The 27,884-nt window shown below is 35.5% G+C and overlaps 3 protein-coding genes across 3 annotated transcripts; all 3 read left to right on the top strand.

Annotated features, from left to right (window-relative positions):
* Positions 1–6,101: 6,101 nt before the first annotated feature.
* LOC144711454 (uncharacterized) lies at positions 6,102–8,122 on the top strand. Its single transcript, XM_078585464.1, has 2 exons — positions 6,102–6,507; positions 7,891–8,122. The coding sequence occupies exons 1-2, from the start codon at positions 6,198–6,200 to the stop codon at positions 7,914–7,916; spliced, it is 336 nt and encodes a 111-aa protein (XP_078441590.1). The 5' UTR covers positions 6,102–6,197; the 3' UTR covers positions 7,917–8,122.
* A 9,258-nt stretch (positions 8,123–17,380) lies between these two features.
* Positions 17,381–21,563, top strand: LOC144711460 (BTB/POZ and MATH domain-containing protein 2-like). The gene is made up of 4 exons (XM_078585474.1): positions 17,381–18,100; positions 19,522–19,870; positions 20,757–21,033; positions 21,120–21,563. Exons 1-4 carry the CDS (start codon positions 17,658–17,660, stop codon positions 21,308–21,310), a joined length of 1,260 nt encoding a protein of 419 aa, XP_078441600.1. The 5' UTR covers positions 17,381–17,657; the 3' UTR covers positions 21,311–21,563.
* A 1,407-nt stretch (positions 21,564–22,970) lies between these two features.
* LSM2 (Small nuclear ribonucleoprotein family protein) lies at positions 22,971–25,337 on the top strand. Its single transcript, XM_078585487.1, has 3 exons — positions 22,971–23,124; positions 23,217–23,375; positions 25,079–25,337. The coding sequence occupies exons 1-3, from the start codon at positions 23,122–23,124 to the stop codon at positions 25,196–25,198; spliced, it is 282 nt and encodes a 93-aa protein (XP_078441613.1). The 5' UTR covers positions 22,971–23,121; the 3' UTR covers positions 25,199–25,337.
* The last annotated feature ends 2,547 nt before the right edge of the window (positions 25,338–27,884 follow it).

The raw sequence follows: 27,884 nt of genomic DNA on the forward strand, positions 1-27,884 counted from the left end.
TTGCAAACATCAAAATCGAATTGAATTTTATATCAATTGAGAATGTAGTAAACAGCGATTTAATGTTTAATCTTTATCGATCATGATTTCAATTAGATTTTATGTTTGATTTCGCATAATCAAGAAACCGAAAACAACTTGTTATTTAGATTTCAGAAATCCAAGATCAAAATCAGTTTTTCAAATTATGAATGTTCAAATTTCGATTTTAGATTCTAACTTACGAAAGTCAATGAATTTCAAGAACCTTCAAATTAATTTCAACAGAAATCAAGAAATTGGTATCTTGAATTCAAGAAATCAAGAAATTGGTATCAAGAACCTTCAACAAGATATGGAACAATCTAACCAGGATTTTCTTGAAGAATCAGTAATCACAAACATGCAGATGATGACGTCCACCAGTCTTGAATTTCCTCACCACCAGCCAGAACTTTCAGTTGAGAGAGAGAGAGAGCGAGATCACAATTTTTCAAGACAAGAGAGAGAATGAGCACCAAAGGAATACCTTAAAAAAAAGACTACATTGGATATTTATAGCCTTCAACTGTTATTGGGCCCAATTTTCCTTGTCTTATTGGGCTTCTACCTTAATTATAAACTTATTATCCCTAATATACTCCATCACATATTTATCTAATAATGTTTATATATTACTACTATATTCAACTACTTAATTAATTTCATTTAATATTTATTATATTAAATCATTAAAATCCTTTTCCTAACATATGTGAAAATTAAAAAAAGAATATTTAAGATGCTATTTCGTAATGGAGAAAAAGTGGCTACCTAGAATTTAAATAACATGGTTACTGATGCAAATATTTGACTACTATGTAACGTGAAAAAATAAAAAACTCAACCTATTGATTAGTATTTTAAGGCGAAGGCGGGTAAAGCACTCTTCTTTATCTTATCTGTTGGCAAATCAAAGGGATATCTAATCTTTGATTGAAGCTGAAAGAGAATTGTTTAACGTTAATTTCTTTGTATTAAACTTTTCTGGTGAAATTATGAATATTGTTAGAGGTTTACTTGTTTTCTAAAATGAAGAAAAAACTTAAACCAACATTTTCATTTGAAATATTCAAATAAAAGCTAAAAATCTGCATCAATATATTTCAATACTCTTCAAATCCTTTCTTTTCAAATCTGCCTCTTAAATTTTTGTTTACAATTTCCACTATTTATTAAACCATATTGTGAATTAGTCATCTTTTATATCAAATATTTATTCTATGATATAAATATTTAAAATACTATCTGGGTAATTTCCAAAATATATTTTATGTTTCTCTGAAAATCTTTTCTACAAGTAAGTACGTTCTTGAATCTTAAACCACTCTGCAACTGTTTAGAATCTTTTATCATGTTACGTACCGCCCAAGGACATAAAAGGCTAAAGAAAATTTTCAAATGGAAATGTGTGATTGTCAACATAAAACCATGTGCCCTCAATAAAGGGTGAACATATTCTACCTGAAGTTGCTGAGGCGTCTTGAGATGGAAAGGAGATTCTCCATCCAGAGCTAGAGTCAACTGATGTAGCTTGGTTCTTCAACCCTGTAATCCATACTACTTTTGGTCTCCCTTTTGTATGCTTCTCCACTTGTGTTTTTCCCCTTCTAGTGGTTAGCAAACTCCCAGATCCACAGATATTGTATAGTATTCGTGTTTTCCCAAAAAATTGATTGAATATCCTTATTGACAGTGTACCAAAATCTCTACAACTCCATTCATTTTTTTCATCTGAAATTTTCCTGTAACAATATTTATTTGTCATCTCTCTTTAAAAGTATTCCTATACAACTGTCAGAAATTTACCTAAATTTTTTATCACATCAATAATTTAAATCTCTCTCTGCTCAAAATTATATATAGTATGACTAAAAAAATTCTAAAAACTTGACAGCAGTCAGCAGATAACATTCCATCTCCCTCTGCAATGTTTTAATGGCAATTCACATTGAAGCCTTGGGAAAATATGGGCGGCATATAGAACCATCTGTCCTCAATTTTATACACAATGGATTCTAACACTTACCTGTATTTCTTATAGTAGTATGAATGTTTTATCAATATAAAGCTACTGTGAATGTTTTATCCATATCCAATTCAAATTTTCTATTGAACATCTATAGAGAAAAAATATGATTCGAAATATTTTACTTAACTCCAAATTTTGGAACCATTTATACAATCATCAAGTACTGGAAACGTTTAAGATAAAATTTAATTGTATTGTAGGATATTACAAGGGAACTTACCTTTTAAGTTCATACATGGAGGTTGAGAATATATGTCATGGAATGTCTTATAGGGGGATTGTGGACATAAGATCCTAAGAGACTTTTTGGCTCATCAAAGAGTGAAAGTAGCAGTTGAATATGTTAATGCATAAAGTAAAAGGGAATACCTGAAGATGTTCTCATATCTCCAGTGACTCATATTTGGTAGATAACAGAACCAATTGGGTCAGCTCCCAAAATATGTTAAAATATATTATGAAACTGAAAATAGTGGGGAGTGCTCCTACAGGAATATAACAATGAAGTTTATATATAAAACACAGTTGTATTTTAAATTACCAATCAAAACTCTTCAGTATTTCACTAGCTCATACAACTCGAAAAGCACAAAAAATCTTGAAAATGTTAATCTAATCAATTACCTAGATGCACAGATAATATCTACATGTTTCTCTAGAAAACTATCTATTAGTTCTCATTGCATACAGATAAGGCATTACAAAAAACATGCAATTTGGAATGCACTAGAGTATCTACCAAGAGGCTCTCTAACATCATCTAAAACCTATGAAACTTTTCAGCTCTAAATGAATTTTTTACTATCATCTTTTAACAATCTGATTTAAGTAAGCCAAGGCAATTGGTATTAATAGGAAAAAAACAACAAATTTGTGGTGATGATGGCTCAAACGAAGATGTTTCATTGTTGTCACATAATTTTTGAGATCCATGGTTCACATGTTTTGTCAGGTGCTTTCCAAATAAGAATTAGAAGCATACAAATGGATGAGAAACTCTTGAAAAATTACCTTGTTGTGGATCCCTATGGAGAGGGGAATGATCACCATGCTGCACACTATAAAATATCTCTTTGGTCTACTTCTGAAAAGTCTAATACCATGTCAGAACAAAAGATAATGGCAGAAAAGTATCAGATTATTCTTGGGTTTGCGTGATCATTTAAATAGTAACTGTGGTGGAATGAATGGAAATAATATCAGATTTAACTAGAAATTCACATATGGTTTTATCAGCTTGGGTTGAAATTTCTGGACCTGCTCTTTGCTCCTTGGAAGACTCTCTTCAAGCCATTTATGTGCTTGGTCCATAGATGTATCCACATGATTGAAACAACATTAGATCTCCACTTAAGTTTCTCTTACTTTAGTTGAAGATCTAGTAGATATTCTTACCATTAAGTCTCACTAGTGTATGAAGTGGCTAAAGAGGAAGGAAAGAAAGGGGTTGAAGTGCATGTTTGGCTGGCATGCTATGTAAAAAAGGTGTCCCCCTTCTATTTATACTTTTTTTTAATAAATTTTAATAAAGTACATGTAACTTTAGTCTAGTCCCTGGATCTTATATGAGTGACCCTAGATGGCTAGGTATCAACCTAGTTGATTACTTTAGTGTTCGAATAACAATTATGCGTGAAGTATATTGATTACTTACATCCATATATATGTGTGTGTGTGTATGTGTGTGTGGATGGATTTGTTAAGGATTGGTTTAATCAAAAGGTTAAATTAAGTTTCTAGCCCCTAATATGCGAGGCTACCCCTTTTGCACTAGAAGATACATAGTATTTATTGAACTCTATCATGGAACATTTACTGTCATTAGTTACGACATATGGGTAGTCCTTCGTCTAAACGAGACTCTAATCTAACTAAGGAGGTAAATTTTCAATGCCTAATCCATTGTTCCAATTAATCCCAATGTATAAGATGGACTGTTGGAGAATGTCTTCGCCAATAACTCCACTACACTGGCTAAGTATTTAATGCATCTTCTTCCTCAAGATAATCCATTTAGTATATCCACTACATTGGTCCATTGACATATTTGAATCTCTTGATTAGAAACCAGTATATATTAGTCAAAACATAGCCATCCATCCATAAGATGTCTTAAGTATCTCCAGTCAACAGACTGTTTAAATAACCATGACATGAATTAGCCTGACTGATATCTAAGGATCCATAGGTATCAATTTAGTGACTTATTTCTCAAAGGAGCAGCCCTCATCTATCTTTAATATTTATAAAAGGACATCACAATTAACATTCCATTAGCCTAATAATGAATTAAATTTTGTTTCAAAAAACTTAAACATGAGATGGAAATGAGATTTGCTTTCATATTTACAAAAAAATTAATATTTTTAAAAAATTCATAAGCAAAGATGATGATATCCCGCTTAGTATAGAAGTCTCATGTTTATATAAGAGTAATGGAGAAGACAAAGTTCATATAAACATGTTAGTTAAATATCATTATAAGTGCAAAAGCATACAAATAATGAATGAATTGGTCACAGTTGTAAAAGCCATTCAAGAGAATAAAGATGGTGAAGAGCAGAAACTCACCCAAAAGTGATATACTCCTAAATTTATCAGCAGATTCCACAAAAAGAACACATCACACATGACGGATTTAAAGCAAATATCATTTTCCAACGAGGAAACCAAACAGATGGCTTACCCTTTCATAACATGATTTTATGGAAATTCACAGAAAGTATATCTGAAGTGGATTACATTAAACAGAGAATGTTTGATATGAAAATATTCAAGAATGATTTCTCAAATACACCACAGGGAAGACATGTCATTATGTTTTGAAAGTAGGAATTATTTAACATTAGCCTATATTAGATGAAAAATGCATGAATGGACAGAATAGATGGAAGTCCTGATAGATATGCATTGATCATTTATACACTTGGTTACATAGATTGATATTTCTAACGATGTATAGTTGGGTTATTGATTGACAGATAGATGGATGAACAGGCAAGTATTTGTTTGAGGGATAATAATCTACTGGTCCCTGTACCCCTCATCTATAGACATGAGACAGGACTAGCTTATGTGTTTTCCTAGTGTCAAGACAAAATTCATAAGGGGACAACTGACCTGAGGTTGAGTTACCCACTTGAGGATATGAGACGGAATTCATAATGGGATTAGCTATCTATCGTGACCATGTGTTGAGACCAAACATGTGATTAAGCTACTGGACCAAGGAATCCTATGAATTGGCCCACTAGGAGAGGACTTTTTATCTGCCCTCAAAACCAAAGACAAATGAGTGGACGAGAGGTTCATTATTTTAATGTTCATTAATTTATTCAATTTTGATAAGAAAAAGGTGTTGACACATTTTAATATCATTTTATAGGTGTAGAGAGAGAATATACATCAATAGGTAGTTAATATATATATATACGTATAAATATACAATAACATATAGATAAGTTGCTTAACATATATCAAATGATTTTGTCAGACTGGAAATCATGAGTAGGAAACTGCACAGTCTACTATGGTTGAAGAAATTTCAGGATACCCTCGAGATCCGGCAAGAATCTCCCAAGCTAAAATTAAAAAAAATATATGGATCACGTCATATATCATTACCAACTTACATTTAAAGAATTCTCGGAGAGTGGAATACATACGATGAACCCAGAAAAGAGAAAGGAAAAAATGGGAAATTATAAATGGGTAGTAGAAAGATCCGTATAAATTATAAATGGGACAGGTTCCAGAGTTGGGAAGAAAGCTGGGACTGGACGTACCGGGCCCTCCACAAGAGACGTCGCTGCCTTTCCTTCTGTTGATCAGGAGATAAAACTCACCTATCCAGCTCAAAAGCTCCCCTTGGCGTGCCCCACCCTTTGCCCCGCCAGGCCGCCACTAGATTTGTTTGTCCTTCTGTTGAATAACCTGCGGGTTCTGCGGTTATCAATAACGTGGCCGACTAAATTTATACAACTCTTTTCTCCCCCGCCACGCAACGCGCTTCCCATCGTGACAGATCCCAGACAGCGCCTATAAAAGCCTCAGACCAGCCTCTTCCTCTCCATGGGCGTCAAGTTATCTCTCTATCCTTGGCATCCATCACTCTCTCTAGAGCCCGGCTGTCTATCTCTCTAGAATTATGGCGCGGTGGGAGTTGGCGGCGTTGGCAATGGTGTTGGTGCTGGCGAGCGCCGTGGGGGCGTACAAGGACTGCGAAGAGGACGATATTTATGGGTTGCAGGGGCACTGCGGGGCGGCGGTGCTGGCGGGGGCGGCGAACGCGGCGCCGTCGGCGGACTGCTGTTACTTCGTGGAGCAGAGAACGAGCCTCGACTGCGTGTGCAAGAACTTGGTCGGCGCCGGCGTGGAGAAGGTCATCAGCATGAGCAAGATGGCGCGCGTCGCCGCCCTCTGTGGCGTCCCCCTCAAGCCTGGTACAAAGTGCGGAAGTAAGTTATCTCCTCCCCTTTCTTTCTAATCTGTGGTCTTTTTTCTTATCGTTGCTCTTTTCTGGGTGGGTTTCTTGAAGAGATGTAGATGGATGAGAACGGATAGAAAGTTAATTATCTTTTTTTTTAGACAGAAAGACAGAGAGTTAACTATCTATCTATCTATGTTTGTCCGCATATCTACCTGTGTATCTGTAGTCTAGCTATCTATCTATCAATCTATCTTTCTTTCTTTCTTTCTTTCTTTCTTTGTATCTCTATATATATCTATCTATCAACTTATCTATCTATCTATCTTTCTTTCTTTCTTCTTTCTTTCCTTCTATCTATTTATCTATCTATCTATCTATCTATCTATCTATCTATCTATCTACCTATCTATCTATCTACCTATCTATCTATCTATCTATCTATCTATCTTCTATCTATCTATCTATCTATCTATCTATCTATCTATCTATCTATCTATCTACCTATCTATCTATCTACCTATCTATCTATCTATCTATCTATCTATCTATCTATCTATCTATCTATCTATCTATCTATCTATTTATCTATCTATCTATCTATCTAGCTATCTATCTTTCTTTCTTTCTTTCTTTGTATCTCTATATCTATCTATCTATCAACTTATCTATCTATCTATCTTTCTTTCTTCTTTCTTTCCTTCTATCTATCTATCTATCTATCTTTTTTTTTTTTTTCTCTCTATCTATCTATCTATCTATCTGTCTATCTATCTATCGGTCTATCTATTTGTCTGTCTATCCATCAACTTATATATCTATCCACCTATCTATCTATCTGTCTATCCATCAACTTATTTATCTATCCACCTATCTATATATTTATCTGTCTACCTCTCTATATATTTATATCATATATATATATATCCTTATTATATATATATATTCGTATACCATATTATATTGATATCGATCTATACATCTCTATATATCCTTCGATATATATGTATATTTCTATATAGATATATCGATCTATACATTTCTATATAAATCAATCGATCAATAGATTTTAATACAAATCTACGAGGTGTACATCTTTATCGAAATCTATTTATCTAGTTATGTGTGAGAATGTGTATCAGTCAATCTATCTATCGGTATATGTTTACCGACGTATCTGTAAATCATATTTTTATAAATGTAAATGGAAATCTGTCGAGCTATTTATCTCCATGTATCTCTATCTAGATAACTATCGATCTCTCTATTTATCCGTGTATTAATCAATTTCTCAAACTTTTTAGCGTTCCATCGATTGATGAATCTGTTTATTCATACATTAGGTTATATATCTATCCATGTATATTGCCATCTGGTTTATGAACTCATGGTGTGTAATTCATGCGAACCTCAGCTTATCAAGTCCCGCGAACGCGCTGAGATTCCACGAGGAATGGCCGAGAAAAGGAAAATGAAGAAACAAAAGTATGAAACTCCTCATGGTTTATACGTGTCGGCAAAGTAGAGGATTTCCATCTATTTTGGCCGCTTTCCGTTTTTTAAAGCGACATGATACAACTTATTGTTTGATACAGTATTCTGAGGGCTTTTGACCAACCATAGTCAAAGGAGAGTTCTTTTGGCCATCTGATAGATTCAAACGTGAAAGAAACGCGTGTGGGGTAATTATGTGAAAAAGCCAGTCTGTCTGTCTCTCTTTATCTCTCTGGTCCATATCTCTGTCTCTAACATGGGTGAAGCACAAATTAGTGAAATATTTAAAAATGGGAAACATAACAACATCCTCATGTTTATTAGGTTTACGTAGGCATCTATATGTTTCTATAAGATTTTAAGATTATCCATAAATTATGTTTATACCTGGACGTATATAAAGATGTAGGTACTCTAATGATATGGATTAAAATATTTCACAAATGTATAAATACTCATAAAAGTATATGAATCTGTACAATGTATCTAAAAAAAACACTATGAATATAGGTGTCTATGATAATATAAAAGCTTCTAAAGGCTGCCCTCTCTTGGGTGCATTGTCTTTATCCCTCTTGGATCCCTTAATTACACGTATATTTCAAAGCGTAAACCTATTTATATATCTCTATCTATGTCAGTCTCTATAATTATATATGTATATGAACACCTATATTTGTATCTAAAAGCAATATCTATATCTCTACCTTTACGTTTACATTGATATCTATATCCATTTAACATATATAATTATGCCTAAAGTTGTAGAGAACCATAATAAAAACACAAATCCCTTTTGCTTTTCTATTTCTTCTAGAACTTATGGCTCTCTTCACGTCCTCCCTTTTATCCTTCCCCTTACCTTATTCCCATTCTTCTCCACCCTGTAACCCCTCTAGGTCATCGTCTCCCCTGCCCTTCCCTTTCCCTTTTGCTTTCCTTTGTCCCATCCTACTTTCATGATACCTCCCCACTTCTTCCCATCTTTCCCCCCTTTCCTCTCTTCCCTCCCCCCCCAGTCTTCTTCTGATGGAATTATGTATCATGCAAGTCAATCACACACTGTTGCCCAATTCTCAATTTATTGATGAAAAGGAAATTTGATATTATTCACATATGATATTTATAATGAAGTCCAAGGAGCAATGATGAATGAATAAAGATGATAATATGACTATGGTGATTAATTATCTTTAAACATGCATATTAAACAATCTTATACATGGGATATTTGAGAAGGAAATTAAAATTATCTTGATTTAAAAAACCCTATCTACTCTTGGCCAAATAATGAGCATGGTTCATGTAGTAGTTACTACAAAGATACTAAAAAACATTGTGAGTTTTATTTTTGAGAAAATAATTCATAAAATTGATCCATTTGAATCCTTGGATATTTCTAAACCTAACTATAAACCATTTTTTGTATGTTTTACCTAGTTATGAGACGCCAATGATATCTTTTGAATGCACCACTGTATTTTGACTATGAATTACAACCCCATAGTTACATGACTGCAAAGCAATCTTAGGTGGGATGCAGCAGGAAGTTCACAAAATGTATTCTGTATTCAAGATGCCATTGCTTTCCATCTACAAAACAGGATACATACTCAAGAAATAGTATGCAATGATTACCTGGCCAAGATAATCCAAAAATCACAAATGAGTTTTCCAATGATTTCCTAATGCCTCGATCATTACTAAAATTATCGATAATTATTTTAAAGTTTACCATGCCCTAAATCACCAGATGAGTGGCATAATAAGTTGATTATTATATTTATATAATAAATTTTTTTATGTTTATTAAAACCAAAATGAAAACATGTGTGTATAAAGCTTGAAATTATTAAGCCTAACTTTGAAATAATATTACAATTTTTGTTTTAATTTTTTAATAATTTTATGATGTCATATTTGGAAATAAAATAGTTCATCAAGTCAGAACATATTTTATTTTGAAATTCTGACATTTTATTTAGAGAGATATGTTTGAAGTTGAACATAAAGTTTTTGTACATTAATGAATGCAAATATATTTAAGAGTATACTTATTGAGAAAATATTCATATTTCGATGAAAATTTTGGGTTTTGAGAAATTTATTACGCATGGACCAATGAGGAGAGAGAATTCAGCAGTACAGAATGTTCAACTTTAAATTATGGTATCATGACATAGAAGATTTGTTGAGTTGAAATGTCTAAATGTGTATGTGTTAATGCTTTTTGGACAATGAAACATTATAATCTAATATTTGGAATCTTGATAAATACTAAAAGTGGTTTCCTTGTGATGGAGAAAAATTAGATGTTCTTGTATGTCGTCTTAAATTTAATTTATCTAAATCAAATATTTTTTAATTATAAAAAACTCACTCAAATATGTCTAGTAGTAGTGATGTGGTCTTCACAATGACTGGCCTTTATAAAAAGAATTAATAATTGACGTAGGGTTAAGGGAAATAAGATGACAATAAGGATAATAACATAAATTATTTATATGGTTGAATAATAAAAGAGATAATGGATATGAGCAGAGCATAAGTAAGTAGAAAGATGTATTTAAGGTAATGAACAAATTAAAGTTATATATTCATAAGTAATAATAAGTAGTAAAATAGAGAAGTAGGTAAATGGAGATGTAAGATAGTTACAAAATAAGATGTCAATTATATTATTTTTGGAATGATTATTTTGTAAATATTAGAGATAGTAAGTAAGTGGAAAATCAAATTTATTTGTATTATTGTAAAAAAGGAAGATATGACAATAAGTAGTGGAAGAATTTTTTTAGACTTTTAATTAATATGTAAGAAAAATAAGGTGAAGAGAGACTATTGAGTATACTATGATAAGTAATTAAAATATACTAATAAGGTTTATTTTTTAAAATAATCATCAGTTACATGTAAGATAGGAGGGTTAGTTATAGTAAATAAAGATATATTATGATTTAGGTATAGTGAATAGGAAAATTTATTTTAATTAGATGTAAGAAAAATAATGAATAAGAAATGGGATGAGAATATTAATGATGATAGGGAAAATTCACAATATATATTTATATATGTACATTAACTGGGTGAGGTGATTATAGATATAGACAATAGTGTAAGAAATATGATATGAGAATATGAGAATAATATGAGAACATTTTTAATTCAATCTTAGAGGATTTAGGAAATTAGGAGGGAGAGAGAGAATAATAGAAGATAATAGGGATAATGGAAGTAATTATTAGGTTAGTATTTATATTATTAGATGGTCTGGGATAGCTTTAAAAATATAATACAGCTTAAATAAGTATATCTACTTAATGAGTGATTTTTTTAGTTTTTATATGGTGAAATCAAGAGAAATTAGGGGGAAATCAAGTGAAATGCCTCAAAGAGGCCAATTTACTCAAATACGATATAATCTGACACCACATGTGATTTTAAATAAATCTATGAATCTCTAAAGGATAAACTAGCTATAAAGTACTGAGAGAAGAGTAGTAGCTGTGGAAATATATGTGGCCGGCATGTAAATCACACATTACATATCTTGGTACATGTTCAATAATAGAACCATCTAAGAATTATGATCAAGGACTAATGCAGTATAGAATTCTAACCTTCATGAAAATGATATGAACACTGAGTTATGGAAATTGACTAGAAAATGAAATTTTATGTGAACATTAGTCTGAGTAGAATATTATTATTCTGTAATTGAAAAAATCTAATATGCATAAATATAAATGAAATTAAACTCACTTGAATATGGAGATCTGCTTTTGTGTTGGATTGTGTATTTAATGTGCTGAATTATGAAACATGTTTATTGTGTTAGATTAATGAATAGAAATTGTTATTATATTATGATTCCATTGAATCTTATTCGGCTTTTATCTCGCCCTCACCCTTTTCTCTATATTACCCTCTCCATTTTTACTTATAACTGATCCCTAGACTACACCAGCCCTGAGGTCAGGTGTGAAGAGGAGCAGAGTAATCAGCCCCTTTGGTTGATAATATTTACCCTTATGGGAGTCCAAGATCAAGTATGTCAATCTCATGAGCCACTTTGGTCTTACCATGTGTTCAGTTGTGGATATCTCAGTTTATCTGCTCAGTGAACCAACTGACTAAACTAAGTGTGGTCTGGTATGAATCCAATACCTTATGTGGCCAACCAAACATATAATATAAGTGGAATGGACCCCGAAAGTTCTACATCTCTCCTGAAATTATTTGTCACTTCTAAAGTGGCCAATATTACTATCCATAATTGCATAATTCTCTATGACTATCATGTAATTGGCTTTGAAGGTCATCTGATTTGTTTCATTTTCTATATGACACTTATATGCTAAGGTATGCGCTCAGCTGCCGGAGATCTGCAATGTGACAGTCATACATTCTATGAGAGCAAGATCATATAAATAAAATCCAACATAATAGTTGACTAAGTAAAATTTTTCATAGAAACTACATAATCCTGGATACTTCTCCTTGGTTTAAGTGAGATTAAGCAATCCCCCAACTTTCAATTGCAAACTTTTGATGCTTGCCTATAATTGTACAAGTTTGTTTCATTTCAAGACATAATGATCCTTTCTGCCATGAATAAACCTTAAGTTTTTCTTACATATAGTTTGTCTTCATTATCCCCCTTCCTGTGATGATTTAATGTCCATATGGTTCATGCTTCAGCTTTCTCATGCTGATAAGTTAGTCAGCACATGGATTGTATCCACTATGGCTTAGGAATGAAGGCTTTATTGAAATTTTAGCTGGGTTATGCACAAAACCTATGGACATGAGTCTTGAATTGTATCTCACAATGTAAAATGGTTTCTCTTTACGTTGAACACCAATATCATACATGAGCTTCCAGCCAACTAGTGGTGGAACCATATCCCAAGTCTCATTTTTCAGTATAAACATCACTTCATCCTCCATGGCACATATCTAGATTTTCTTTTCTAATGCTGCGGCATAGCTTCTATTTTTTTCTAGTATCCTCATGCACTCTTCTAGATCAAGATGAACCTAGTGCGAGTTATTATAGGTATGACCCAGGTCTAAAAACTTTCAATGTGAGCTATCTTCACATGTTGCCTAGTGGTCCCTTAGATGAAATCTTGAACTATATTCATGGCATACAGCCATAGTTTCATGATATGCTTATGGAGATTAACCACTTTACTCATTATCACTACTTTTAGTTAGTGAAAAAACAGTTAAATTTAATTCACCTTCTGTCATCTTAACTTCAGGGACCACCTGATCCCATTGTCCATCTTCCTCAAAGATGTAACCGATATGAGTAACCGTTCAGGTATCTAAATCTTTGATCCCACTTTCAAATCAACTCCTAATCTTCTGTTGCAGAGATAAAAACCTTCATTGCCTTCCACTTTCCCTTCTGCATTTCCAATAAATGTTCTCTCATGGTCATAAATAGTTAGTCATCCATTCTCCTTCACCCTCACTTTCATTAAAGTTGACCAAAGTTATGATATAAATCACATGGCCAAGAGTTATGGTGTTGGCATCCTGGCCTTGTAGTAGGATGCTTCCTCTAGCACAAATGTCAACTTTGGAGTCATCATCATAAATGAAAAATATGCCTTGAAATTAATCGAGCTCATAAATAAGGACATCCCCATCATATGATTTCTCTCTCAATCGAACAATTAAATTAACTAATTAATATCATGCGCTTCAAAAGTTTTTCATTAAAATGATCATATATGCATGTCATCATGGCATAAAATTGTTAAATTCTCCTGTAGAATCATCATCAAACATGATGAATCCTAAGTTCCCTTAGTTGTCTAGCAGTTTTCTGAATGCTTTGACTTTTGGTTCAAATAAAACTTATTTTTAAATATTATAATTTTTTTCTCAGACTTATTTTCACACTTTTATGGACATAAATTATGTTTATCAGGATTTTATGACATATTTCCCTATGTCATGGTTACTTTTTCCCTTGTTTGGCAAATGGTTGACCCCTTAATTTATACATTAGATTGAATAATTAATGAGCTTTAATACATTTTATTGAAAAATTATAAAGCCTAAAAGTTTCAATGATTAATAATGAATTTTAAAATTCACTCTGGTCAAGAAATGATATATTTTCTTAGGTATCCGTCCACAAACTTTGAAACATCATCTCTTATTATTTCTTGGTGGAAACCATTAGAATCACTGCCTTCTATACTTGGATATAACGGATTTTTCTTCAACCCCATAATTTATAAATTCATTGGAACAAGGATAAGATTCATGGAAATCATAGCAGTGTTGTTTGGATCTGCCGTTACCTCTCATTTTCCTTTTCCTCTACATGTCCTTCAAGATTCGTCTCCTTTATTCTTGTTCTTCTCAATGGCCCCAACCAGGAAGAGTTAATCTTCTTCATACACCTGATGACAACTTTGTTTGGTTCTGGTGTCTTTTTATCAATGATCATAAGATATTTCATGCAATCAAAATCAAACTGGAGTCTTAAAAAACTGAAAATGATTGTAAAATCATCTCAGCCAGAGTGTAATAAACAATCATTCTGGTTCCTTGAATGTGTTGTCACAAGCTGCATAAGTGTCCAACCTCAATAAACTGTCCACATGATTCTTGACACATTAAATCTCAATATATTATACTCCATGCATGCCAGTGTTGATATAGGAAGATCTCATCATCATTTCAGTAGCACTGAGAAATGAGGACATTTAATGAGAGAAAGGAGAAGAAAGCTGAGCACTGAAGAATGTATTGCAAGGATGATTCTCTTAGGGTCATTCCTTTAGTCATAACTAACAAAAACACTTCATTTAAACCCCTTTACTTTAAATATATCATTTCACATCCAATAGACATCTTGCTTTTGGCCCTCTAGTCCCATGTAAAAGTTTAGTTAATAGCTCAAATAGCCCTATACCCTTTTATTAGCTATCATTATTCATAGTATGATACCCTAATGATCCTTTAAAAATCTAATTATTATTCATGGATTGACTTAACCCAACCAATAATTCCAATTTTCACAAACAGGGTGCCAAGATAAACATTGTGCTCCAGAAGGTTTAAGTTAACCAACTAGTTCATGGGATCAATTTTCACTAGTTACCAGGTAAGTATAACCCTTTCCCTCGTATGACTCTCTTAAGAGGAAATAGATTATGGTAAATTGTGGAACACTAATTGTAATCCTAGGTAATCCTGATGAATTTGGGAAATAACTATTTCCCTGATATTTTTACTACCTTGGCCAAAGACTTTATTGCATTGTCTTCCTTAAATGGTATCTTCTTATAAATACCACACAACTATCTTTGTAGACTTGTTGAGACAATTTTGAATGCCTCAAGATTTTTATGTTCACATTCAAATTTGAATCATCCATCCACGAGATGCCTTTGGTGCGACTCATCCTGATTAATACTTGGATCGAATACCATTTGGGGATTTATATGGACCTGCTTAGTGATTTTCTTTCCAGAGAGAACCATATTCCCATCCTTCATGTCCCACACTAATGGTCATGTCATTCTCCATGCTTATCATATGAATGGCGTGATATAGTGCTCTCCTACTTGGATATTTTGATGTCCTTCTTGAACATCTTTTGAATCAACATGTTTAAAGATAATTAGTCACCATATGATAATAACCATAATTTACATATCATGGCATATATCATTGGATTGCATAACAAGCATAATATCTGCATTTGATGAATAAATTTATGTTATCTAATATTGGACGAGATATGAAATGTGAAATTGGATTTTAGGTCATATATAATTCCATCAAACTGAACTTATCCTCGTATACTTAAAAATACCCTACAAGTTCATCGAGGACTAGTAAATTGAAATCAATAAGCATCTTTGACACAATAGTAATAAATTCAAAATTTGGAAGTTTCCCAAATGACATCTCATCATAGAAGTTTTCCCCATACTACTCTTTGGGAGAAAATTCTAAACACCCTTCAAAGAAATTCATTAATATTGATGACCTGAGGCCCTTTCCAAGATTCCTTCAATGTCGTGTCTACATCAAGTTGAACTTGCAAAGCCTCTAATATTGCATTGAAATGATATTAGGGTCATCATGCCCTTCTACCTTTGCACAACACCATTGACAATATCTTCCCACAACTTGTGACCTTCAAATAGAATTGTTCATCCTACTTGGCACTAAAGGATAGTTTGTCTTCAACAAGACTGAGAGCAATGAAGAAGTTGCCACTTCACTAGGCACATTGGGAACTCACGAAAGGTAGCACATGCTTCCTCAATGGAAGGAGCAATTATCCACTGATGTTCTATGCATCTTCACATGACTCTACATGCCCGCATGATCTTAAAACTAGCTCTAATACTGAATGAAGGGTTGTGGGATAGTGAAGCACTCTGATTTCTAGTAGAAACTTCCCTCACCCTGTAGAGATGGAGATTATCTTCTCAAATAAACAACATCATTCCTCTTTATTCAAACAAGAAAACCAACCTTTATAGAGGTCCTACAACTTTGCCCAGCAAGAAGTGTATGAGAGCAAACAATCCACACATTTTAATCTACTCCATTATGACATGATCACAATATGAAGATTAAGAAAACAAGGTATGAATAAAATTCAAATTAGGAAGAACTCATATTCAACAAACGTAGTAGCTATAGTTCTGGATTGTCCCGGACATGGACAACGGATGGGACGGGACGAATTTTGTCCCGTCCAATGTCCGGATTCAGTGCAGGGATGAAGGACAGGACAATTTTTTCATCCGAAAGTATGAAAACCATCCCGTCCGGTCCTCCCGGGATGAATTTTTGTCCTGTCCGGGGAGAAAACTGTCCCGTCCCTCGTCCTGGATGAAAAAATCTATTTTATATTTTTAATGTTTTAATATAGATTTTTCTAAGTTTTTTAGGGAAATATGGAGGAGAGAGAATGCGAAGGGATACACGTACAATTATTTCTGAGCGGCGTCAGTTTGCACGCACGTAAAAATACTGGGACGTTGATGCAAATTATCATAGCAAGGCCACGTGGCTACATCTCAACTGTCGGACGTGAATCTGGTGGTTTTTTGTCCAGATTTGTTCGTCCATCGACCGAGACCTCCGGACGAATGGTTTTTTCGACCCACGGGACGAAAACCGCTCCGTCCGGTGGTCCCCAAGACAAATTTTCGTCCCGAATTCTGTCCAAATCCTTGGACAGGGCGATTTTTTGTCCCGAGACAAAAAATCGTTGCGTCCGCGTCCCTGCACTATTGTAGTAGCCTACTTCATTAAACTTGTACTAATAAAGAGTAGATTACTTATTAAGGTAAAACTTAAAAAGTTCATACTAAAAGGGGATGATAACTCTTTATACTCTTCTCTTATCATCCCTCATGTTCTTCTATTTTTCTTCTCTGTTCTTCTCTAGCCCCAAACCGACCCGACTACCCAAACCCGACCCCGATCGTCGTCTTGGGGAACAGTATTTCCGATCTTTGCAGAAACGGATACTCGATCAGTCGCGCTCTTGTGGGATTCTCTCGCCCTTTCTCGCATCGGAGGAACTCCGATCAGGAATGCAGCCCATCGCTCGAATCTGACGCAAAATCCTATCTTCAATCCCTGCAAGCACCGCCATTCATCGTCTGCTTGATTTTCTTCGATCAACGCGAAATGGGTAGCGGTACAGTCTGCTGGGGAGGCCCATCTGTTCGCCAATCCGACTCCATCGCGCCCACTTCCTCATCTCCTTCGATTCCGAACGAAACATTGTCAACTTTCAAATCGCAGACTGTGAACGGCTCCCACCAGTTCAAGATCTCGGGGTATTCCATGTCGAAGGGTTTGGGGATCGGCAAGTACATTGCATCGGAGACATTCGAGGTTGGGGGGCATTCATGGGCCATCTATTTCTACCCTGACGGGAAGAACCCAGAGGATAACGCGGTCTACGTTTCGCTGTTCGTCGCCCTGGCCAGCGAGGGATTTGGCGTGAGGGCGCTCTTTGAATTGACGTTGATTGATCAGAGCGGCAAGGAACGGCACAAAGTTCATAGTCATTTCGAGAGGGCGCTCGAAGGGGGGCCTTATACTCTCAAATACCGTGGCAGCATGTGGTGAGCCTGTAATGCGGCTCCAATTTCATCAATTCATCTTGTTTTTGCCGAATTTTCGTTTCTTCAGTGTTCTTCCACTTTGGGTGTCCGCTTGCTTTTTGATTTTTTAGGATAGTTAAATAAGATCATTCGTTCAATGTTTGATGGGGTGGAAGAAAAAAGATAAGCGAGTGGAATCTTTGTTGGTGTTTAGGTTATGCGGGTATCAATTAACAAAATATAATGGTTAGTTTTATGGTAAGGTTTGTGAAGTGTATAATGGTTAGGAATAGATTTATTGGGCTTTGTTTATTCTTCAGATAGATGAAGTCCGTTTAATGCTCCCAATACTCCAAAGGTTCACTTGTGTATGTGTGTTGGGGCATTTCTTTGGACCCATATTGATAATTGCCAGTTGATGGATTCAGCGGATTAGTAAATATATTTCATTGGATGACTTTCAAAATGTCATAGTTTTCCTGCTAAAATCATAAAATTTAATATTTGGGATTCTCAAAATACCATATTTGTTATTTTGAATTTTTTAAATCTCTTTTTTTTTCTTCCTGGATCGATAAAATCCACATGTCTTCCCATGACTGGTAAAAACCTAAAATTCTGTGATGATAGTTGTCTGAGTTAGTGGCATAAAATTAGAGGCATCAAAATGTTGTTAGATATCGTTTTCGAACCTCAGAAAATCAAGCTGGGAATTAGTATTTGAATGGTCCATGAGTTTGGAAGTGATTTTTTGGGTTGAAAAAACAAAACTAAGCGTGAAAACATATTGTTGTAACTAAGGTTTAATCTCTTGAAAAGGTACAACGTTCATGGTACAATTTGCTGACGTTGTGTGGTACAATTGTGCCCATAAAAGTTTTTACCTTGATTACCTCCCGGAATGCATTTTCTATTTTGTTGTTGACTAGCTCATCCTCTGTGCTGATTACAGTTTGTTTAACTCATTTTGCTACCAAGTTTTTCTGTAATTAATTTGGGCTACCTGTGGTTTTCTTTGGATCATAATTTTTCCTGTGCCATTGTTTTATTTTAATTGAGAATCCGATTAGAAATTTGACCCAGTTCCAGTGAGCATTATCGGGGAACTTGGATTTAGTCCATTTACTTCTTCACTTGGTATGACTTCTGTTTTTTTTAATAAATGACATATTTTAGATCCCCTTTCATAATGTCCTGTGGAATTGCATTAGTCCATTTGCTTTGACAGTTAAAATGAAAGAAATAGGCTCCAACTAATGGTTCCGATGGAGTTGGAAAGTATCTTGAACCCGTTTGATGAGAAAAATGAATCGACTTCTCATCACCGCTGGACATGCTTTAATGGAATTGCACTTCTGTTAGTCCAGATGCCCTTGGTTGTTGTCATTTATGTGTGTCAAACAGTATCTGGATTCTATTGACGTTTTTACATGAATTTCCAGGGGTTATAAACGTTTCTTCAGAAGAACTGCCTTGGACACATCGGATTACGTCAAAGATGATTCATTGCTTGTTCGATGTTGTGTTGGCGTTGTTGTATCACGAACGGAGGGGCCAGAGCTTTACTCCATTGCCGTGCCGAAGCCTGACATGGGCCAACACTTTGGTCAACTCCTTGAGAAGGGAGAATCCGCAGACGTCAGATTTGAGGTGGACGGCGAGATTTTTTCTGCTCATAAGCTTGTTCTTGCCACTCGATCGCCGGTTTTCAGGGCACAACTCTTCGGCCCCCTGAAGGACCAAAGCATAGATTTCATCAAGGTGGAGGACATGGAGGCACCTGTGTTCAAGGTCTGACTCCAATTCCTCATTTCTAACGTTTTCCCTGCTTGAGTTCAATGCCATGCAGTCAGGTTTCTTGATTTACTCTTTGACATGATCCCAAACACCTCAAGAGTTATTTTCATCAATTTATGTGATAGGAGGGTATTTTGGCCATTTCTTTCTTGAGTGTTTACTTAATATAGTGGTGACCCAAGAATTGTGAAATGAAGTAGCGTTGGTGCCTTAATTCATCTCCAGATTCCCTCCTCACTCCTAATGCTTTCCCGATTTGAGCTTAATGCGACTCAAGCTACTTAGGTAGGCCACCGGTTTCGGGTGGTCTTCCTTATTGTTCAAAAAAAAAAATGCCACTCAAGCTACATGGTGTAGTGTATTTCCGTTATTTTAGCTGTCAGTGGGTTTTTGGGCATTCCATCTCAAATGTTTCACTAAAAATAGTGCTAACCCTCCCTTTAAGAGGCCAGACATAAATTTAGATTCCTTCATCTTTGTATTTGTAACCATCAATCAGCTATTCTAGCTACGGTGATCATCTTTATATCTATGGATCTTTTGCGGGCTTCGTCTCTAGATCAATCACTCCCCCCTCTCAGACCAATGCATCAATGTTCTTCCCCCCTTACCCTCCCTCGTTTCAAATCGATCTCTCTATTTTCTTCACCCACAATTACCTTTTTCTTGCTGGATCTTCAGCTTGCTTCGTCTCTAGATCGATCCCTCCTATGTCTCATATCGATACATCAATTTCGTTCGCCACTTGCCCTCCTTCGTTTCTATTTTCTTTGCCCGCGATAGTCTTTTTTTTCGATGGACCTTCACCTCACTTCGTCTCTAGATCGGTCCCGCCCTCTCTCAGATTGATACCTCCATGACATTTCTTCCTGGTTCTCAGGCTCTGCTTCACTACATGTACTGGGATTCGCTCCCAGACATGGAAGAACTCACTGGGACCAGCGCCAAGTGGGCATCCACGCTGATGGGTCAGCACTTGCTCGAGGCCGCTGACAGGTATGCCATGGAAAGGCTCAAACTAGTGTGCGAGTCCAGCCTCTGCGACGACGTCGCCGTCAACACGGTTGCCACCACGCTGGCTCTGGCAGAGCAACACAACTGTCGGCGTCTGAAAGCCATCTGCCTCAAGTTCATAGCTCTGCCGGAGAATCTGCGAGGTAATAGGCCCGATTCGTTGACTTTTGAACATGCTGTTGACTTTGGACCTTTTTGACTTTGACCTGATTGGTCTCTTCTCTATCAGCTGTGATGCAGACGGAGGGCTTTGAATATCTTAAGCTCAGCTGCCCCGCGCTGTTGACCGAACTCCTAGTTCACGTGGCCATGGTCAAAGAGCACACATTGAGCACCCACTGCACGGGACTCATCCCAGCGGAAGAGCAAGTGGTGGGCACCACCGCCGTTGGCGGGAGACGAGTGAAGCCAAGGATATGAGTTTCTTTTTGTGAGGATAAGGGATCCTGTGTTAAGCGAGCGTGGTCCGGGGTATTTGTAAGAGTCATGCCCCAGCCCATACCAAGCATATGACCCCCAAAACTTTTCAAAAAGGCCTGATGTTTAGACTGTGTACTAAGTGTATTAACTTTTGAGTAACCAAGGTTCACATAATTACTATGTCTAGGTGCGTTTGTAATTGAACATGAAGGTTGAATTGGGATGAATGAGGGTGATATCTAATTTCATACTAGCTCTTGAGCAGCTTTTCTTGAATCAGCCAATTTGAGGCTGATTATGGCTGATTGCCTGTAATATGTCATATATTTTGCTTAACATGCCAAAAGGCTTGATGAAAAACAAATAATTCTATTGGCTTAAAGCCCTAATTTTTCAAATATGCTTTACTTAATCTTGAATTGACAGATCCAGTCATCCAGGATTATTGCAATGCCCATATAATAATAGAACTCTGTTTTTTTTTTAAATTCAGCTGAGTTCTTGAGTCCCTTTTGGAGACTCTTCTTCATGTTGGGATTAACACAATGTCAACATTTTAATTACTATGGCTTCAAGAGTGAAGACATATCTTCTATTTTTTTGAGTATTTGACATGGCATATATGGTCCATTTAAGATGTCACCAAAATTTTATTTTATGAATATTTGTCATTTTACAACTATTCCATCTTAATATCCTGAAAGAGGCTTTTTTCCTTTAACAGATTTCGAGTTTTTTGAAGCATTTTAAAGTAATTCACAAACATTATCTATTACAATTACAATATCATATTATTTTAAAAGCATTTTAAAAGTAATTCGCAAAAAAATAATTTTGAGACTTTGATAGTTACAAGGCCAGTATTTTCATGTTTTCTTTGGGTTAGTTACATCCTTTTTTACTGGGTCTTTTGATTCGACGAATCACAATCTCGTATGGTAAGATCAAATTGTATGAGATCGTTGAAACCTAATATTAATGTATTAGATCATTTTAGTAGAGTTAAATTCAAAAAACCCCTTTTGGAGACTCTTCTTTATAGTGGGTTATAACACAGCATTACCTATTTTCTGATTAATTTTAATATTCCATTAGAAAACACCTAAATTTTATTCATAAGATTATTTGTCATTATTTGGACATTGCATATTAATCTCCTGCAGAGGAGTTTTCAATTCAATTAAGTTCCAGCCCTTTTCTCAAGTTGAGGTTTAACACTACATTAACTTTCTTATTTTCTGATTATTTTTATTATTCCATAAGATAGATTCTATTATTTATTAATAGATAATTAGTAATTTCTGGTAAATTGCATATCAACCTTTGGCAGAGGCTTTTGTTAATGCAATTAAGTTCCAAGAGCCATTTTTGGAGACTCCTCTTCATGTTAGGGTTTAACACTGTATTAACAATTTTCTGATTATTTTTAATATTCCGCAAGGTATCAGCTAAAATTTATTCATACAAGTATCTCTTATTTTTGGTATATCCGATCTTAACCTTTTGGAGAGTCTTCTTCATGTAAGGGTTTATCAATCGATGGTCAATTTTTCTGATTATTTTTATTATTCCAGAAGATAGCATCTAAAATTTATTTTTATTATTCCAGAAGTATGTGTTATTTTTGGTATATTGGATCTTAAGCTCTGGCATATGTTTTTTTAATTACTCCGTTTTTTGTTCATTTCTTTCTCTTTGTGAAGATATAGTATGCTTTCATTTAAATAGTAGATTTAAAGACAGATTTCCGCGAAATCGCTCTTGCTTGCTCGGTTGCTCCCCCGATCCGATTCGTGATCAGCGGACTGAGGATGGTAATTTGCGTGTTTCATTCCTCTTGTTGTTTTCTAGGGTTTGATTTTTGGAATGAAGATTTCTTTCGCTGACATTGTTCTCTCGGCTGCAGCTTTTCTTCTCTTATTTCAAGGAGTTGGTGGGAAAGGAGGTAACGGTGGAGCTGAAGAATGACTTGGCCATCAAGGGCACTCTCCACTCCGTTGATCAATACCTGAACATCAAGCTCGAGAACACGCGCGTCGTCGACCAGGACAAGTACCCACACATGGTTCGTGCGTTTGTTGTTAGAGTCTTGATTTGATCCTTTTTTATGTTTGTGCTCGTATATTTGCATTATTTTATCTTGTTCTTTCATCTTATCTTTTGATGATGTCAAAATCTCTTGCGGAAATGCATGCTTAAATTCTTCTTGCTTTTACTTCCGCTAAAGACGGTCGATGTTCTTTCTCCTTCACGGTAGGAATTTTTTCGTAGTCTTCTTCTTAAAGAGATTATGATGAAAAGACTAATAGTTATCGCGGTTTCATGTTCATTTTTTTTTTTTGCGTATTTTTACCAAACCTTTAAAATTCCTAACTATTATGAACGACGCATACTGTGATCTGCTCTCCAATTTTGGTTGAAACTTGAGTTTTTAGGGTATTCTACTCTGTTGGACTCTAAAGTCTTTAATTTTGCTTTTTTATTCTTATTATCATTCATTCTTTCATTTTGGAATGCATACCATTATTGGTTGTTTTAATATTGGCGTCATCCAGATTTAGGGCCGAAAGAATCGTATCTAACCCTTAAAATTCGTTGGATTTTTCCAGCCTCTAATAGTCTGAACAACATTTTTTGAGTGATCTACCTTGGAAGTCATGTGAAATGTTCATGAGGTGTGGAAATGTTCATTTTACTTAGTCAGCTATGGCAGTTCACTGGGTAACCTTGTATCTTCTTTGTGAGACATATACGTCAGAGGTAGGGTTACTATTGTAATGACCATTTATTAAGATTCGTATCTTGATAGAAGGGTAGGAAAACCTCTACTTTAAAAAGAAAGGTTGGTTTTATTTTCATCGTCTCCGACTCTCACAGTGACGGGGCTCCTATTTTTGTTTCATTTGCTTCCAAACCCTGTCTCCTTTCCAATGAAGTTCAATAGTGGAGGTTAATTTATTTTTTGCTGTCACAAAATTTTGACTGAAACTCGCATTTTTGTTAGTTCTACGTTTTAATTGCCCCAATGTTAACAAAGTGATACACAACAGTGTATCGAAGTCCAACAACACCTTGAACAGATTTTGAAATGCAAATGCTCTAGGGAGTGACCAATAGTAGAATCCAAAAAATAAAGCGAATAGTATCAATGTCACATCAAACAGAAGAAGTAAACAATGAGAAGATAGATGAAGGATCTCCCTCCCGGTCGATCTTCTCTCCTCTGGCCGCTGCTCCAGCCTCCAGTCTCTAAGACCATCCTGATCTTGTAAAACAACCTCCTTTTTTGTTTTCTTGCTCAGCTTGCTCCTTTAAAGGGTCTCTCATGTGCGGGGTTCACATGTATCTGTAACTTACTTTAACTGTCTTTGGGCTCTCTATGATATTCGTGTGTGGAATGTATCACACAGCCAGGCAGGTTCTAATTTTCTAATTTTGTGGCTTATTTTATCTCCTCTGTCTACATCTCCGATTTTTGTAGTGAAAGTTTACAATGAAGTTGAATCGTGACTTCATTTAAATTAATTTGTTTCTGTCACAAAATTTTGACTGAAACTCACATTTTAGTTGGTCTGCATCTTAATTGCACCAATATTAACACAATCAGCCCGGCTCTAATTTACTAATTTTATGGCTCGTTTTATCTCATCTATCTGCGTCTCCAACTTTTCCAGTGTACTAATGATTAAAATTATTTCTTGACTTCAGGAAAAATTCCTAAAGAATTATGATTAACTCCAACTGCCTCGCTTTCTTATATATTTGCAGTTGTCTGTGAGGAACTGTTTTATAAGGGGTTCAGTAGTCAGATATGTTCAACTCCCTCCTGACGGAGTCGACATCGACATTCTCCATGATGCCACAAGAAGAGAGGCAAGGGGAGGCTAATCTTGTGGGTTTCTATCCTGTCGCGATCTTTATTCACTCTTTAGATCCCCAGAATCTCAAAAAAATAGTCTTGTTATTGAGATTGCCATAGAAGATCTATTTACTTAGCTCAGATTTGTGGTATCATCTTTTTATGGAATGACTTCTCTCTTCTTGGGTGGTTATGACTAAATCATTTCTTCATCTTGGGAGGTGAGTGTATTGTGGATTGGATACTTTTAGCTTCAATGGAGTAGGCTGCAGCGTAAACAATTATCAGAAATGAGCACTAATACTACCATAATTTTACTTCTTCAAAAAAAAATACTACCATAACTTTACTTTTTTTATTATGGTGGAAAAATGAATTATTTTGCTTCATATTGGAGCAACTACTGGTATTTTGACTTTTACCATAAATTCAGTATGTAGGCACATGAACTGAAAGTGCATTTGTCCAGAAGTACTATTTGTATGGCTTTTGATGTTTTCATGTATTGACGTCAGATTCCAGCGTCCTACTTTTTATCTTCGTCAAACATTTCTGTGTTGTCCTATTCAATCCTCAAGATTCATATTTGTTGGCTGTCTATTTTTAGTCTATTATTGTTAGAGCATCACGGCCCAGTTAGGGCTAATTTTACTAACTTATGGGCCTGAGGCCATGTATGTGTAATAGACTAATCCTAGGGATCTAATGGAAAAACTAACCTAAAATGGAGTTAAATAAAGGCCCAATAAGGGCCCATTAACAGCCCACTAAGGACCCATTAAGGGCCCAATAGTGAGGGCCCCCTTTAGGGAATATATTAGGTCCATTAAGGACCTAATATATGCCCAGCCTCCAACAGCTATAAATATAGCTGTTGGAAGTCCTTTTTGAAAAAAGGAATATTTTCTGTAGCTTTTTCCAACGGTCAGTTTTTGACCGTTGGACAAAAGCATTAACCTCTCTCTCTCTGTGAAAATTTGTATAAAAGGGGCATCTGTTCAGTAATAAAGATCAGTTCATTTTGCCCCAATGTCTCTGTCTCTTCTCCACATTCTCAATTCTCTCTGCAGTCCACTATCTCATCTTTTTCTTCAATTTATTACAATTATCCAAATCAAGATTTCCCAAAGGATCTATATTTCTTAATGATCAAGTTTTTCTTTCTCTGTGTTGGAGTTGCGATTCTTGTTTATTTAACATCCAATTCATGATTGTCACAATCTTTTACCTCTAGTAAGCCCATCAGCGGCATTCTCGCCTTTGTATTTCCCTTTAAATATGTAACACTCGTCACTGGAAGGCAGGGCATGAAGTTAGAATTTTGTCTTCCCCTTCTAACCTGGCAACGCCGGCTCCATCAGATCTCCATCCCACCAATGATACCCACTCCGCCATTTCTTTGTCCTCATTCACGTCGGCATTGTCGATCTGCCAAGGCCTTCCTTTTCTTCTTCCTTCACGACAGGAATCTTATCATTTTCTTCCTTCACATCCGTTAGCCGTTTAAAAGATCTATATTTCTAAAATATCAAAATTTCCTTCCTATGGGCTGGAGTCATGATTCTTGATTATTTTACATCCAATTTGTGATCAAGTCTGACAATACCATCGCTGCTTCAGATAACACTGTCGTTACATCTAATAACACTGCCGTTTCTCAAACTTATACTCTGGTGACATCGACTGGGGTATTTCCAGTACTCATTTCAAGCAGTATTCAGTTTTATGAAGTATTCTGGTAACTAGAATGCTTCATGATGTGAAATTTTATGGCTTGAAATGTCAAGTAATGGTCACCTCCTGATTAGTGAATAATGAACTTGGCTTTATTGCAGATTCTATTGAGGATAATTATATTGATCCAAGACTAATTTATGTAGTGAGAGGAACTACGATTAATAATTTCTTGGATACTGAGCCCAGTCAACAGTAGAATCTCCAACTTATATTCTCAATCTGCTTATGGAGTTTGGGAAAAAATTGAAGACTAGATTCCAAATTCAAATTTGACTGGAATGCCTGAATGAATAGCAATTAGTCTAAATTCATCAATGACTTGATTCTTCTGCTGCTTGGTTTATGTGGAAGTTCACATCATGTTAGACCACCTTGCTCACGTTCTGGACACACATCCAAGCTTCACAAGAAGCTAAATGATCCCCTCTTCAATAACTGTAACCAATCTCTCTGACATTGTTAGGTACACTAATAGGCTGCGGTAGACAGCCTTTGTCTGCATGTCCATCTCCAGGAGTATGCAAATCTAACTTGAAGACCATGACCTAGAGGAATGTGTAATTCTGTCCTAAAAGAGCTCATAAATCTAGATGTCCCATTCAAAGTAATGGAATGGAGAGTGCCATGGACACACACCATCCCCGTCGAAAAAATGTGAATGACACCATTGGCCAAGAAATGGGGGGTATCAAAATAAAGTGTGAGTACTTACTGTGATGGTCAACTCCAACCAGGATTAAGTTGATGTCGTTCGACTTTAGAAGGCATTAGATGGAGTTCATGGAAATATATTGCTATATTTGGCCTGATATCGGAAGCTGTTGCAACAGACGAACTGGCACCACTACTGAGGACTTAAACTGTAGGCAATGGTGTTGGGATGTGGATGTGGTTCTTAGCGCTAAATTTATTCTTAGACCAAAAAAATAAAGGATGATCCTTTTATGGATCTTAAAGAATCTCCCATGACCTCCTTGC

This window comes from Wolffia australiana, chromosome 1 (genome assembly GCF_029677425.1).
Source record: "Wolffia australiana isolate 7733 chromosome 1, ASM2967742v1".
NCBI classification, from domain to species: domain Eukaryota; kingdom Viridiplantae; phylum Streptophyta; class Magnoliopsida; order Alismatales; family Araceae; genus Wolffia; species Wolffia australiana.

Excerpts from the sequence above, each read along its gene's own strand:
- LOC144711460 (XM_078585474.1), top strand. The coding sequence starts at position 17,658 with ATGGGTAGCGGTACAGTCTGCTGGGGAGGCCCATCTGTTCGCCAATCC. Across the intron at positions 18,101-19,521 it reads AAATACCGTGGCAGCATGTG|GGGTTATAAACGTTTCTTCA; the intron begins GTGAGCCTGTAA and ends ATGAATTTCCAG. Across the intron at positions 21,034-21,119 it reads TCTGCCGGAGAATCTGCGAG|CTGTGATGCAGACGGAGGGC; the intron begins GTAATAGGCCCG and ends CTTCTCTATCAG.
- LSM2 (XM_078585487.1), top strand. Across the intron at positions 23,376-25,078 it reads AGGACAAGTACCCACACATG|TTGTCTGTGAGGAACTGTTT; the intron begins GTTCGTGCGTTT and ends ATATATTTGCAG.
- LOC144711454 (XM_078585464.1), top strand. The coding sequence starts at position 6,198 with ATGGCGCGGTGGGAGTTGGCGGCGTTGGCAATGGTGTTGGTGCTGGCG. Across the intron at positions 6,508-7,890 it reads GCCTGGTACAAAGTGCGGAA|CTTATCAAGTCCCGCGAACG; the intron begins GTAAGTTATCTC and ends TGCGAACCTCAG.